This window comes from Castanea sativa, chromosome 5 (assembly GCF_040712315.1).
Source record: "Castanea sativa cultivar Marrone di Chiusa Pesio chromosome 5, ASM4071231v1".
NCBI lineage: Eukaryota > Viridiplantae > Streptophyta > Magnoliopsida > Fagales > Fagaceae > Castanea > Castanea sativa.
In genome coordinates, this window is record NC_134017.1 from 21250245 (window position 1) to 21266262 (window position 16018).

Consider the following 16018-nt stretch of genomic DNA (forward strand, 5'->3'; position numbering starts at 1 on the left):
TATCAAATACAGAAGTTAAACAGGAATGAAAGAAATGCAAACCATTTCATGAGCCTCATCTTCTAAACCATCAAGTTGGTCAATCTCCTCCTCCTCTTCCTCCTCAAAATCATCTTCCAAAATGCTTCATCTAGGTTCCAATGAACCTAGTGATTCAAGAGTCCATCTGTAGGCAAACAAAAAGACATCAAACACGCATTTTCAAAGAGTCATGGAAGGCAAAGGAAGACAGAAAATTACAGCAGGAAACCTATGTAGGAGATCAAATTCACAAATACATGCCTAGTAAATACCATTAGGCACCATGTAAAAGCATTTTTCTAAGAAGATCTGTAAAAACATTAATGGACTAATAGTTGCTAAGATTGTAATTTGGCGAGAGAAAAGAAGAAATGCTATTTACTCAAAAATTATTTTCCATATATATAATTTCAAGTAAATGCCAACGAGATCTTCAAGTAATGGCCTTAAGCTTCAAAGTTTACAGGCCAAGAATTAGTTTGAGAAAAAGCCTTGTTTTATTCTATATACTGAATGCTTCCTGAAATGTAAGATATTAAACATCTAAATGTTACACTATTAATTGAAATTTTATACAAAAAATATAGCTAGAAGCTACATTTACCTGAATCATTCCTGTGCGGTCATTACTGTCATTCCCTGGCCAAGGTCTTCCATCTTGCACAGTCTTCTGGTTTTTTCTGAGCCTTCGCTACTAAAGCATTAATGCGCACTCTAAACTCTTCATAATCTCTCTGTAGCAAAATAGAACCAATTTTGAGACTGATTAGTTCTAGAGACACAATAATACATAAGTTTGCCAACAATAACACTTAAGAGAGGCAGAATCTGCTGGCCATAAGTTTAATGTGGATTGAATCAAAATCCTTAATTAAGATGTCAAAGCGGAATTAGTAATTGAGAAGTTGTAGCTAGACAGCATTTGAGTTGCTTACCTTTATTGCTCTTCGTTCTTTCACAAAAGAAGGTTGCACTTTATCCTTCAAATAGTCAAACTTCTGTGCAAAGTAGAACTCAGGTGTACGTGGTTCAATAGCATTTTTTTTTTTTGCAGAATGGTACCCACTTTCTTGCAAAGTCAGCCGTTCCAACAAGAGATTCAAATGAAAGCACGGAAGCTCACTTTATCCACGGGGTGGTCCATTGCAAGGATGGAAAGCACAGTTTTGGCAGTGATCAATGGTGGTTCTTTCATTGGATCAACAGTGCTCACAAAGACATCCACAGAAGTGAGCTGGGAGGGTTCACCTTCTCTTTCAAACTGATATGTTAGTGAGTTTAACCATCCCATGTATGTATTTTGGTTCAAAATTTAGCTTTCATATTTTTGTTCTAAGTGTTCATCAATGAATAGGTCCATTTATATTTTAGTTGGAAGTTTTACTCAATACATATTCTCTTCTTATGCAACCTTACATGTTAAATTACCTGCAGATTCAGCCTAAGCCTACATAAATGACACCTGTGATTGGGGGCCAAGATATAAGCACAGAGTTGAGATCAACTTCAGAAACATCAGTTGACAATGTTTGTAACCAGGTTTAATTAAAAAAATGACAAGACGCTATTGAACCCGCTTTGTACATGCATAAAATCTTATTGCACTAGTAAACACTTTCAAAAAATTATAGCTTGCATCTTTGACATTGAAAGCCACAAGTATGTATACCTTGCAGACAGTTTGTCGATATATGTCTCCCTATTGATTACCTATATAACAATATTGCCCCCTCTACAATATATTCATAGGTGTTAGGAAAATTTTGATTGCCTATATAACTATATTTAAGATTTGGTTACGCCTACATTACAGACTCCTCAAACCAGAGTCTGATATTAAAAAAAAAAAAAAAACAATTCTGCTGGTGCCTTCAGCCTTGTACACGTTGATATCACAAGCATTTGATCAATACATGTGAAGACTGAAGAGATGTGCACTTTGTGACTATTTTTTTTTTTTTTTTAAATTCAGACAAGTGGTATCTCTGTGCCCTGCCAATCCCTGGGATGTGGCTTCACTTGTTGCCTCAGTATTTAATAATTGTTGCAGTTAGATTTCATCTCATATTGTCAATTTATTTCTTGATAGATTGTTCTAGCTTGTAGTTTCTTAGTTTCTCTTGATGGTCTTCTGCAGTTTCCTTTGTTGCTGATTACAACAGAGAAACTGTAGCTGTGATTGGCTTGGTATAATTACTTATGAAATTTAGCAATTTATGTGTAACGTTGTTGGTTGCAGCTATGTACTCCTAGCTAGAGGATTTTAAAAAGTAAAAAGTCAATATTTGTCTAGACACCAAAAAAAAAAAAAAAAAGACATTAGGACTTCCTTTGCCAATTTTAAATGCATATGAATATGATCATCACTCTCTCTGAATCTCTGAATGATGCTTGTTTTGCCTCCCATTTGTTTTTAAACTTTTAATAATGTAGCCTTGCTGCTTAGACAGGCAATCTGTGTTGGCTTTCTCCTCTGTTTCCTTCCTCTCAATCTCAATTCAACTGTTGACAAGAGACGGTTTCCAATTTATGTAAACCTTGAATCTTGTTGTAATACCCCCAATTTGATTGATTGTGTGATGTGTGTGTGGGTGTATTCACAATTCTAGTTACTTGCATTGCTGCCACCGCTCTAAAACTTCAACTCCTCTTTAGGCTCAGGTCGAGTAAATTTGAGAGCTTCAACCATTATACTTGCACCTCTTTGTGACGGGTGAGTGGGCTTGGCAAATCTCCCCAACCCAAGGTTCCTTAAAAATACACGATGGGTTCAAAATAAAGCCCAATATCCAGCCCATAAACAACTTGACTATTTAAGTATGCCTAATCCTGTCCTTATTTTATTTATTAAATAAAATTTAGTTACAATTCTTTAGATGTAATTATTTTAGATTTCAAAGTTAAATTCAAATACATGGTTATGCTGTCCAAATGAAGAAAAAACATTTTTAGCTTCTCCATGGATTGAGATTCGAGGAGGTTGGAGGTTTGGATGGTGATGATCTGGTCATTATATTCATGTGCTTTGCATCCGAGGCATTCAAGCTGCTACCTACTATACCTTTTTCTTTAATTACATGGGCTTCATTTACATCATTACATGTTTGCTTCTACTTGGGTCTAGACTGGGATTGTAATTAGCTTCATCTCTTGTAATTTAATTACAGGCTCTAGTTGGTTGCTGATAAATTCAAAATGTAGTAGAAATACTCAAGGGAACCCAACAACAAAACAACAACAACAAAAAAGAAAGAAAAAAATACCAACCAACCAACCAAGAAAGAAAGTAACGGGGTTTTTAGTATGCGTATGATTCATTCATCGCAATTTGTTAAAACAAAAAATACATAACTCTTTTTTTTAATTATCATGTCAAAGATTGGAGTATTATTCATTACAGTTTTTCTCATTCCTTTCTTTTTGTTTGGCCTAACATCACAGATTCACAAGATCCAATTATCATCTTTAACCAAGGAGGAAAAATTAACATATTATATATATTTGCTAGAGTGGAGTGGGTTTAGCATTGGTATCAAGTACGAAAAATATTCATGGTTATTTTAGTAGAAGAACCTACTTTTTTTATTTTACATGACATTTTTTTTAAAAACACCAACATAAGCTTATCTATTTTATACTACATTAAAAAAAATATTTATTTATCAATTCTCTCTATCTCTCTCTCTCTCATTGTGTATACTACATTAAAAAATTACATTCTCATAATCTTCTCCTTTATCATTATCCACAAACACATTGAATACATTAGTTGAAACATCCATCAAATTAATACAACCAGATCAAAGGAAAAAGTATATTGCATAAACAAATAGTTTTGCTTACAACCAAACTAGATAAATGGAAGTTACAGAAACAATAATGAATTATAATTTAAACTCAAGATATAAAAAAGGGGGGAAAATTTTACCCTCTCAATTTTACTGGTGCATGCAACAATTTCTAAATTGAAAAAAAAAAAAACTTGTACAAAATTTGAAATGTTTGTTTTTTAAATTTATATATATACATATATAACTTGGTGCTTGCCTTTGTAAGTTTGTAGTGAGGATAGTGGAGCTTGAAGTAGTGAAAAGGGTGCAATTTGAGAGCTTGGATCCCAACAACACCTCCACCTCAGTTTTCTTAACCTGATGAGACTGTGCAACAAGTATTAAAGGCAACACAAAAAAGAAGAAGAAAAAGAAAGAATTTATAGTGACCCAACAAATCACCTAACTCATTCCTAATGATAAGGAGGAGAATTGGCAACAAAATGAGTTTCTGCTACTGAGAATCATCATCATCATCAACAACAGCAAGCAAGTTCAACCCGAGAGCAAAACATTAAGCTAGATGGGTATTTTTGAGAGGCGTGGATGATGAGACCAAGCAAGTCCAGAGTCTAGACCCAGAGGGTATTGTCAGTAGCTACGGGCCAACAAGAGAGGGTTCAGGCCCTTCGGAGTGTGGGCTTGTTATGCTTGGGCCTATGGCACTAGATTTTTGTAGGCTTGCACTTATTGTTTATTGCCCTCATAAGCATGAATAGGATGTTAAGAGCTGACCCACCCATCGGAAGCTACCCACAACGAATTAAAAAACAATATAAGTTTTACATTGGTAATCATTGTGGTCTCAATTAAATTTGAGAGTGCACTGTTCATTCATGACAAATATTTTGGTATTTACCATTGTTATTAATACCGTTTCGGACCCCGTTTCAGTTTGTCTAGTGGAATGGAATATTTCGGTACCGGCCGATTTCGGTGTACGTTTTAAGGTGTTTCGGGTTCCTAAAAATTAAATTATATATATTCTTGTAAAACATAAAATTGTCAATTCTAATAAATAAATAACTAAATTTCAAATAATACAAATCATTTAGTCTTAACTCTTAAGTCTTAAACATCAATATAACATCTATTTAACATCACACAATAAAAAGATTTAGAAGACAATAACTAAATATCAAATAATACAAAACATTTAGTCTTAACTCTTATGTCTTAAACTTCAATACAACATCAAATAATAAGAAGATTTATAACAAGTCATTACTCATTACATAAGCCCATAATAATTAATAACTAATAAGCCAACAAAATTTATAACATAATATTAGCCATCAAATAATAATTTTTTTTTTCTTCCATAGGCCAAATCAAGTACCGGCCGGAATTCACATCTCGGCCGGAATTGGCCGGAATGGTCGGAATGGACCGGAATGGCCCGAAATTTGGCCCGAGGTGGAACGTTAAGTATCTCGGTACCGGTTTGCATACCGGAACGAAAAATTCCGGCCGTTCCGGCCGGAACGGAACGAAATCAATAACAATGGTATTTACAACCTCTCATGTAAGATGTTTTATAGTGTTTAAGGCATTTGACACACCTAATGTTGTGCATTGGCATTGGGAATTGTAAACCCCCAAATTGTAAATTTATAGCATCTAAATCCTAAAAGTGTGCATTATTTAGTACTCTAATGATGCGGCTTTCGTGGGTTCCAATTAGCTCAACTGATAAAGTCTTTGATAGTTGAATAAAAGATCTGGAGTTTAATCCCCGTTTACACTAAAAATTGATTGGTCTCTTGGTCTGATGATAAAGAATAATCGTCTGGAGCGAACGCCATATGTTGAAACTCTTAAAAAAAAATGATGCGGCCTTCGAATTTTATGCTTGAATAAGTTTGTTGTTCACCAAATTAAGATATAAATAATGATAGATTTCTAACATTTTCTTTTCAATATGCACCGTAGCTTCGCCATGCACATTGCACAGTATTTAATTGGGAGGGAGGGAGCACCAATCACAATAATAAATTGGGTGACTAATTTATGTTTTAATTTTGGGGGACCAAATATAATTTTTTGACCTATAATTTAAGAGTAAAAAAAAAAAAGAAAAAAAGAAGAAGAGAGTTAAATATATTTGTTTTGGACTCATGATACGCTGGAAGGTAAAAGATTAAAAAGGGAAAAAAGTAAAATGAAAAATGAAATTACGAGTTGAGACTTGAGACTTGAGATGAAATAACCGCACCTTATTCTACATTCTCAACCAAAGTGGCGGACATTTTTCTCAATATCCTCACTCTTACACTTAAAACACAATGCTAGTAAACAAGGATCTTCTTACAGTTAATGGTACTTCTCATGAGGAAACACTAGCAGGCTGTTGTTCAAACAAAGCAACATTGAGAGGGCGTTTGGATTCAGCTACTGCGTTTCCACGTTTCAGTTTTCACGTTTTGGTTTTTTTTTTTTTTTTTTCTCTGCCGCGGGGACAAGCGCGCAGTGCGCGCACTGTGCGTGCACTGTGCGCGTACTGTGTGTGCACTGTGCGCGCACTGTTCATGTACTTTTTTAGCAATTTTTTATTAAAAATGGGTCCCGCAGTACTATTTACACATTTAAAAATTATTTTGCTACATTATTTTCAGTTTTCAGTTTTCAACAATAAGTTTTATCCAAACGGACCCTGAAAGTTCAAAAAGCGTGTAAAACACATTTGAATGTTTAGACCCACAAATTACAAATTACTAATTCAAGCTTATAAACAAACAATGTATGTGCAGAAAATGTAAATAAGCTAAAACAAAATTGATAACATAATCTAAACCAAATAAAATCACATCCACAGCAAAAGTTAAATGACAAAGATTAAGGGAAGAGAGATGCAAACACAAGGACAACACAACGATGTGTTATCGAAGAGGAAATCGAAGCCCTCGGCGTAAAACCTCTCCGCCGCCCTCCAAGTGGTCAATAATTCACTAAAGAATGTAGTTGGGATACATGGACAACAGAAGACCCTCCAAGCCTAATCCACCCAATGTACCTAAGCCTTCCAAGCTCCTACTCCAACGAGGTTGCGCCGAACCTATTTCTTATTTAGCTTACCGGATTCTGCTACAGCCTATAGCATCAACCAATGTGAAATTGGTCCCTTCTTAACTCCTTCCCAAAGCATCAAACAGTCTTCTCACAGATATGAGTATGGTGAGAAAAGGTGTTGGTAATGTACCTCTCAAGGATGTAACAATGGAGAGGAAGAGAGTAGAGGAATTTGAAGAGTCTCTATGTGAAGATTGTGGATGAGTCAATCTTATTTTTCTCTAGGGTTTCTCTCTCAAAATTCTCTAGAGAAGCTTTCTATATTTCGTGGGTATAAGGGGTATTTATACTGGAGTGAGAAAGGAATGCGAAGAGTCAGGTTTTTCCAAACAGGACTGGCTGGCGACTTGGCCTCGCGACTTGACTGAGTTGCGAGTTCAAGCTGCGAGCAAACAGAATGGCCAGACTGGACTTTTTGTCTTGTAGTGCTCTAGTTAGCGTGACTGTTCAACTTTTCAGCACGCTTCACTGGTGTGCATCATCTGGCGGCTTGCAAGCCGCGAGCCACCTGCGAGATCCAACCGTGAGTCCTTGCTACTCTACACAATCTGGAGCATTTCTTCACACTCTTTCACACACTATCTTTACATGAATCCCACCTAAATACAAGGTTTCTAAGTGCTGAATTACAAGCAAATTGGCACGGAATAAAGCCAACAAAATGGTTGATAAGTTTCAACCTTACAAACATTTTGGCTATAGCCTTGAGTAACCACACCTCATTCTACGTTATCAACCCTAGTGGCAGACATTTACTCAATATCCAACCCAACAGACATCTATCCTTATCAACACAACTCAAGCTCAACTTTATTTTAGCCTAATATAGCTCGGATAGGTTGGGTTCATTTGGTTGGTTTGATCAAAGAATCAAAATGTCTCACACCAAGAATAAAATTTAATTGTTAGAAAATGTCTGAATTCCTATATGGATTTGGTTAACGATTGGGCTTTCCTTAGTGTAGAAGGAAAGTTGACTTGATTTCCTTTTTTGGATTTTCTTTATGTGGAAGGAAAGTATATTCCTTGTCAAAAAAGTAACTAATATTTCTTGTTCACCTAGGAATGGGATTAGTGGCCTTGGCCCAAGAGTCCTCCCATGAGCGAAGAAGAGAAGTGAACTGTATTGATATCTTGGGTCAAAGGATACATTGATCCAATAAATTTTTCATTCCCTAACTCACTAATCCACCAAAAATTGCTCATGTGATTCTTATCATAGTTTACAAACCACGTAGAAACTCAAAACAAGTTAGAAAACAACGTAAGTTAGAATTGCTTGAGTAACAAGTTTGATCAAACACTACAAAAAACGCGCTTTTGGGCCACGTTTTTTAGCCGCGTTTTTCGAAAACGCCGCTACAGACAGGGGTTTTGAACCACGTTTATGAAAAACGCAGCTCCAGGAAACACGTATAGCCGCGTTTAGTAAACGCGGCTATAGACCCGCACTGAAGCCGCGTTCTTCGGTGTTGAGGCTGCGTTTGGCTGGTAGGATTTCAGCCGCGTTTTTAGAAACGCGGCTGTAGGGATTTTTTTTTTCTTGTTTTTCATTATTTCTGGAGCGGCGTTTAAGAAACGCAGCTCCAGACATGTTGAAGCTGCGTTTCATTAAACGCAGCTCCTAAATGTTGAAGCTGCGTTGAATGAAACGCAGCTCCAAAATTTAGTATAAATAAAAAAAAAAAAATTCTATCCCTAAATCAGATCGCAAAAAACCTTAAGTGTCTTCTCCTTCCTCAATCAAAACCCACCATACCCACAAACCAACGAGATCTCCTTCCTCAGACCCTATTTCTCACGTTCCCCTTCTCCTCTCTGCCTTCTCCTTCCTCAATCAAAACCCACCATACCCACAAACTAAAACCTGATAAACACAAAACCCAATCTCTGCCTAAATCATCTCCACCCGCTCTCTGTCACTCACCTGCCTAAACCCAAACTCTATTCGAAGCTCTTCTCAAGGCCTCACCGACTCCTCTTCCAAATCCAACCCATCCAACGGCCTCCCTCGTCTTTCAATCTCCGCCGTCGATTGGCCTCGCTTTCAAGTTCGCCGAGTTGGAATGCGTCTCCAAGGTTGCTTCCCTTCTATCCTTCAACGACTCTCTTTCTCTTTTTTTACCCAAAACCAATAAGAGTTTATGTTGATTTCAGTTATTCATTAATCAATTGAAGCGAAATTTTTTTAACTCTTTTAATGTTATGATTATGAACACGGAAAAGAATCTAAACACAACATATATGTTCTTCTTGCTTGGATTGTGATTATAATGTATTTAATCTGATGGTATGCCAAATGGTGAGAAGCGTAGATGGAGTTCTAGAATTATATAAATATTATATTTGGAATTCTAGGATTTCTAGGATTTGGTGAAGGTATCTATAACAATTATTTGGAATCATTTAACTTTGATCTTATAGGTTTTGTTATGCTATCTGTGTCTCATTGATTTTCATTAGGATTATTTCCCACTGTTTTGTTTCGTTGTCTGAGTAACTGTTGGCTTGCAAAGAACAAAAAGCAAGGGAGTTTGGAATTCACATGTATACTTGTCTGTTTGAAGAGTTCATAGATATTTACTCAAAACAGGAAGTAAGCAGTTTCAAAATAATCTAGTTTGTTAAATGATGAAAAATATGTATTTTGGGAAATCTTTGTGGTGGTTTCTTTGCAGGTTCTAGGCGCACTAGTTACTCATTTTGGATCAGGCGTTACTTTTGAAGTTCAGTCTGCTTTGGAGACTATGACTCTGCTGGCCTCCTCCAAATATGCACAAGATTTGATTCCTCTTTCTTCTCATCTAACTGGTGCCTTGTTTGTTCTAGATTCATGTGCATTTTTTGAAGTCATTTGTTTCCAAGATTTCTTGATGTGTTCTTTGTTCTGAAACTCAGGTATTTTGGATTACTTGGATGGATACAGTGTTGAAAATCTGTACAAGGTATTTCATGGTATTGTGGGCATTCTTATATAAGTGGTTCTACATGACATTGTTTCACTGGCTTTCCTATTTGTGCAAGTTAATGAGGCTTTTAGCCATTTGGCACTTTCAGCTTGATCAAGTGCAGATTCATATGGATCTTCCATTGCAAATAAACTATTGATGATAGTAAGGAAGCAGGTACTGTAAAAGCCTTTTTGGTAAGTAATGTATACATTAATTTTTTAAAAAAATTTTGATGAATTTTGGAATCTTTGTTTTGGTTGTATTCATTGTCTTTATACTGTTACTGTTACTTGTAAAGCAATTTGATTTGTTCTGCCCCTCCCACTGAGTAGGTAAGCAACCAGATCCGAGGTACAAGAAGATGAGCTTAATTGGAACTCTACATATAGTTTCCTGCTTTGGAGATGCAAATAGAGTTTGCTGTGCGTCTGCATCTCAGGTTGGACCTAGTAGTAATTCAATTAGAAATCTTCCATGGGTGATGGCGCCTTGTGTTAATGGATTAGTTTGTTGCTCAGTGTTCTATGAATTTTGTTATGATTATTATAATAGAGTGTTTGCATTCAAATGTATGTTGTTTTCATTGCTAAAATATTTCAATGAGCTGATGATTTTTAAATTTTCTTGTTTGTGAATGATTTCTTTGAGACGCAATCAGCATTAATTTCTTAGGTTTTGTCATGATCTGTATCTTACGAATATATTCTAGATTGTGCATTCACCATTCCTGAACATCATTTCACACAGAAGTCAAACTGAAAAAGAGGCCTTGGAACTCTTAAAAACATCTCTGGACTCTTGCAAACAGTCGTCCTTACCTTTGATTTTATTTAATGATGAATTGACTGTAATGTTAGATAACCGAACTCTTCATCCATCAATTATGGAATGGTAAGTTTAAGTTTAACAACCTGATACTGGTACTTTTATACTACATAGCAATATGGAAAAATAAACTTGTAATTATGTTTTACTTTTTAAAACTTGTCTTTATGTTGTAGGGTTGGGAAACATTTAGGAGAGTATGAATCTGTTTTCTTGTCTGATATTGAAGGTGGAAAATTTCCTTTTAAGGAACCAGGAACCATAATTTGGTTTAGAAGGTGAGTTTTGTAATGTGATGCAGTGTGAAATCCTGTTTAACTTGTAAAAAATTTATGCTGGGCTACCTATTAAAGTATCTTTGTGCTGGTGAATTGTTGATGAACTTGGATGGTGATACATCTCCTGTTTGTTTGAACATTTTGCCATTGTCTTCCTCTTCGATGCAGTAATATTTTTTGCCATATTCTCCCATATTGTACTAGTCAAAACTTGTCTAAATGACTGAATGTAGTTGAAATATTTTTGAATGCTGGTCATCTTCTTTACATATTCTTCCTGCTAACTTCCTTATACTATCCACTGTAAGGCATGCTCCTTTGGAAGTGAGAAGAGTAATACTCAATGGGATAAATAATATGTCAATCATCAGATTGAGGGGTTGACAAATCAAGGATCCCTTTGAGGAATTGACGCATTGCTTGGCTTCCCTTTGCACCTTCCTTCCTCAAAGGTTAGAACCAAAAATGAATTTTTTGTTTAATAATAATTTTGACACCATCTATTTAGAATACTCTTCTTCAGAGATTCAATCGCTTTTGTCTTGATCAAGGATTCAAATATCGTATAATACATAAAAGTTTAGGGAAGGGTTTAAAAGCCTAAAAATGATTGGATGAAGCCTTTGAAGCTATCCTTGTAGTCTTGAATTTTCATCTTTCTTTTTTATACCTTAACAAAATTTATTTGTTAAAGGAATAAGACTCGCCAAATTGAAACTTTTGTTTTACATAAAATCGCCTATACAAGAAGTAGAGCGTGGGCCAGGTATCATCACTAGGGTAGTAACTTTAACCCAGGAAAAAGCACACCCTAGATGATAATGTCAAAGGCTTGTAATTGCTTGCTAGGGTGACAGATCTTGAAAAATCTAGGTACCATGTAAAGCAGAGTTCTTATTTATTTAATTTTTTTTAAAGAATGATTTTTAATATAAACAACAACAACAGCAACTACAACAACAATAAAGCCTAAGTCCAGAATATTTTGGGATTTGACCATGGATTCTTCACAGATTAATAAGGGTCAACCACTTGTATTCTTGTTTGTCATTTTATTCTATTTAAAGTCGTACGCTCTATTACTTTCATAATTTATTTTTTACTATTTTTAGACAATAGTTTTCCTTACTTTTTTTTGTTCCCTCAACTTGAAAGAATTATTTTTAATATAGCTTTATATATTTTCCAAAAACAAGAAGATTATGGAAGTACCTTTTCATGCTTGAAAAGTTAATGTTGCAAGTGAAGGCTGCGTAATTGCTTTGGAACAAATCCAATTGCCAACTTTTAGAATTAACTTTCTGCCAGTACTAGAAAGGGCCCTTTTATATATATATATATATATATATATATATATATATATATATATATATATATTACTCAATGTACTAGAAAGAATAGATGTAGTGATGAATAAAATATTGAATATTGAGGTATTTTGGCCTTCTTTCTTTTCTCATTTCATTTCTCTTTGGTATTTTGTTACTATTTGTTCACAAAGGACTAAATGAGTGTATTTTAAAAATTTTGAATTTGAAAAAGAACTTTTTAAATTCAAGAGCTAAAATAGACGCTGAACCAAAATCTAGGGACCAAATGTATATTTTTGCGATTTATTTATTTCTTTCTTGTTCTTGGACTTTGGCAATCAGAGTTTTAGAAAAAGTTTGAGTGGCTTTGGCAGAGTGAAAAAGGGTATTGTTTGAGCTGTTCAATTGTGCTTTAATAAATTTAGACAGACAATAGCAGGCAACTTCATCATTCTCTTTTGAAGAGCTTCTGTTGCATTTTTTTTTTTTTTTGGTAGGTATTATTAGTTATGATGCCGAAAAGATGATGTAATACTTCTTCCTAATTGTGCATGAAAATTAAGCAGTAGCTCTTGAAAATTTGTGATTCCGTATAGTATATTTTTCTTATGATTGTTGCGTTGATTGAAGTTCGTGATTGGGCTTCATGTGGACAGGTTTTTGGGCTGGAAAATAGGCAGAAGAGGCTAGGAGTCACCGTGAGGGCAGAGTGCTAATGAAGATACAAAGTGCCTAGGTTAAAGAAGGGCTTCATGTATTAGTATTACGTTGTTTTTATTTTTTATTTTCTAAAAGAAAGTAAAAGCTTTTTAATCAACCACAAATCGTGCAATACCAACATTGCCCCTTTTTGAGCTTTCTCTATACCTATTTGGCTGCTTCATGCCCTGTTAAATTGGCTTTGTGACATGATGAACAAGCTTCTGGAAGTGGTTGTATTAATCCATGAGCCACATTGTTAAATTTAATTGTTCTTGAGATAGATAACACATTTGTGACATGTTGGAAACTTGCTGCTGTTGGATGCTTGTGTTGTGTTGGAACTTGTTTATTTTGGATGGTTGTGTTGTGTTGGAAACTTGCTGCTGTTGGATGGTTGTGTTGTGTTGGAAACTTGTGTTGTGTTGGAACTTGTTTATTTTGGATGGTTGTGTTGGAACTTGTTTATTTTGGATGGTTGTGTTGTGTTGGAAACTTGTGATAGCAGGGAAAAATTCTTCAGTTCTGATAACAGGGAAAAAACAGCCAAAAAAGAGGGCAAGGAAAAAAAAAAAAAAGAGAAGATATAGCCGCGTTTTAAAAACGCGGCTATAGTTTCTATGCAAGGTTGGCAAACGAACTGACAGAGGGCTATAGCCGCGTTTTTTATAAACGCGGCTATAGTCTGCAGCCTGTAGCTGCGTTAATAACCGCGGCTCAAGCGGGTCTGTAGCCGCGTTTTCCAAAAACGCGACTATAGACCTGACGCCTATAGCCGTGGTTCAAAAACGCGGCTACAGACCCCGCGGGTCTGTTGCTGCGCCGCTTAGGCCGCGTTTACAAACGCGGCTCTAGAAAACGCGGCTATAGGATATAGCCGCGTTTTCGGGGTCTATAGCCGCGTTTTCGGGGTCTATAGCCGCGTTTTTGAAACGCGGCTATAGACCCCGTTTTTTGTAGTGAAAGTTTCCCTCTTGCCCTTAGTCTTGTGAGAGAGGAGCTTTTCATGCCGTTGTACCATGCACCTGCTTCCAAACTCATGTTATTAATTAATTAGCCCTTTGTGTAACGTACCATATAAATATAAATATAAATATAATGTGAAAACTGAAAGTCCCTTTAATATTTTACGATGGTAAACTTGATGAGCTCTCAAATCTCATTAGTTAAAAATAATGTAACGTTTTCATTAACGTTACATGCCAAATTTTTTTCTTTTTGTTTTTGGAGAAAAAACGTTACATACCAACTTAAACAAACTTCCCCGTTCAGTCTAAACGAAGAAAATCTTATAACTTAAAAGAGTTAAGAGTAATTGAAAATTTGAAATCAACTCCTCACATCAAAAAAAGAAGTTTTCTATATTATACTATAGGATTGGTGCTACTGCGTGCATGTCTCTTCCAGTGCTCCCCACCATTCCAATCTTGCCCCTCCTGCCCCAATCTAGCTCCCTATCATGACCATAATCCTTTCCATCTCCTAGGCGGCAACAATCTCGGTCTCTATCCCTGTCCCTATCCCTGTCTCCGTATGTCCCTCTCTCTCTATCCCTATCTCTTTCTCATCCATACCCACATTTGCTATCATAATCCGCCATATTCTCTACCATAGTATCGCTACCTCTAAAACAGGAATAACAAAATGAATAATATAGAAAACTAATATAACTTTTTAAGGATTGATGATGTGGTAAATTCATTACTTAAAATAGCACAGAGAAAAATGCAGCAGTAAAAGAAGGTAAAACCCAAGGGAAAAAGCACTGCATAGGGACTTCTACAAAATTCAAGGTAAAACCAATATGCTAACACACGCGGATAATTATTAATTAAAGAAACCATCATATTAAAAATAAAAAACATGAATCTTATGTTTTTATCCATATTTTCATTTCAGCATCCAAATGCTCTTATATACTTCATGAGAAACTCCAACCCAATAAAAAAGATTAAAAAAAAACTATAAAATCAAAACTATATTATTAGTTAGCCAAAGTTTGAAACTATTTTGCTATCTAACAAATCGAGTCCAAAAGACACGATTTTGGAATGCTAAATCAACTACATTGAACTCGATTTCAACATTGTTTGTAGCTGATGTGGATACTTGGTCCACGTAGGCATAGAACTTGAGTCCAGAGGACTCGATTTAGTTTTGCTTAACTGCAGATGAACCCACAGACCCAAACCCAAACACAGAGATCAAAATGCAGTAAAAAAGGCAAAACCCAGATGCAGAGATCAGCAAAACCCAGAGATCAAAACGCAAAGATCAACAACCTGAGATCAAAACGCCGATCAACAACGAAGAAGAAAGAAGCAATGGTGCAAAACACAGCAAACCAGAGAAGCAATAATGAAGCAACCCGGGGGCGGTGAAAGCTTCAGGCAACGGAGTGGAGAAGATGATGCAAAACCTAGGTTTCTTACCGCCGCTCCAGTGGAGGAGAAGAACATGTTGGAGTGGAGAGTGGGTTTGATTGTTTTGGGTTTTGTATTTGGTTTTGTTCATGGGTTTTTGGGGCTTGGAAGTGGAGAATAGCTCGCATCAGAAGAAAAAAAAGGAAAGGAAGAACAAGGTTCAAGCAAAACTAAATCGAGTCCTACGGACTCGATTTGTAGATCAACTGAACTCGAGTCCGTTTGACTTGAGTTCTAAGTCTACGTGGACAAATTTCCACGTCAGCTGTAGCTTGATGTTGAAATCGAGTTTAATGTACTTGATTTAACAATCCAAAATCAAGTTTTTTACACTCGAGCTGTTAGATACGAAATTAGTTTCAAACATTGGCTAACTAATAATATAGTTTGGATTTTATAGTTATTTTGAAAAAAAAATCTCAATAAAACAAAGCCCTCTAATTGAGTTGAGCTTCTATCAAAATTTTTTTCTAAATCTAAGCAACCCAAAGAAAGAATAATATTCCTTGTCATTTCTTTCATACCATGTTCAGAAGCATGAAATTGGATGCAAAGAATAGAAATCATGGTTGCCAATTTCTTAAAATTCCAAATTTCCAATACCAAAACCCT

At 35.7% G+C, this 16018-nt stretch overlaps 1 protein-coding gene and 1 pseudogene across 5 annotated transcripts; one reads left to right on the forward strand and one right to left on the reverse strand.

Annotated features, from left to right (window-relative positions):
* Nucleotides 1-15: 15 nt before the first annotated feature.
* LOC142634911 (cellulose synthase A catalytic subunit 8 [UDP-forming]-like) lies at nucleotides 16-3803 on the reverse strand (annotated as a pseudogene).
* A 5576-nt stretch (nucleotides 3804-9379) lies between these two features.
* LOC142637024 (uncharacterized) lies at nucleotides 9380-11577 on the forward strand. Of its 5 annotated transcripts, none has more exons than XR_012844501.1 (6): nucleotides 9380-9516; nucleotides 9599-9731; nucleotides 9819-9865; nucleotides 9978-10065; nucleotides 10204-10310; nucleotides 10873-11577. XR_012844501.1 is itself a non-coding variant. In XM_075811315.1 (5 exons), the coding sequence occupies exons 1-4, from the start codon at nucleotides 9466-9468 to the stop codon at nucleotides 10026-10028; spliced, it is 282 nt and encodes a 93-aa protein (XP_075667430.1). In that variant the 5' UTR covers nucleotides 9380-9465; the 3' UTR covers nucleotides 10029-10065; nucleotides 10204-10439. The 5 variants fall into 5 exon arrangements, 2 of the variants coding, with proteins under 2 accessions (XP_075667430.1, XP_075667431.1); XR_012844502.1 differs by having other exon boundaries at nucleotides 9978-10045; XM_075811315.1 differs by lacking the exon at nucleotides 10873-11577 and having other exon boundaries at nucleotides 10204-10439.
* Nucleotides 11578-16018: the final 4441 nt, after the last annotated feature.

Coding starts and splice junctions, on each gene's coding strand:
- LOC142637024 (XM_075811315.1), top strand. CDS start 9,466: ATGTATACTTGTCTGTTTGAAGAGTTCATAGATATTTACTCAAAACAG. Junction 9,732..9,818: donor TCTTTCTTCTCATCTAACTG/GTGCCTTGTTTG, acceptor TCTGAAACTCAG/GTATTTTGGATTACTTGGAT. Junction 9,866..9,977: donor GTGTTGAAAATCTGTACAAG/GTATTTCATGGT, acceptor TGGCACTTTCAG/CTTGATCAAGTGCAGATTCA.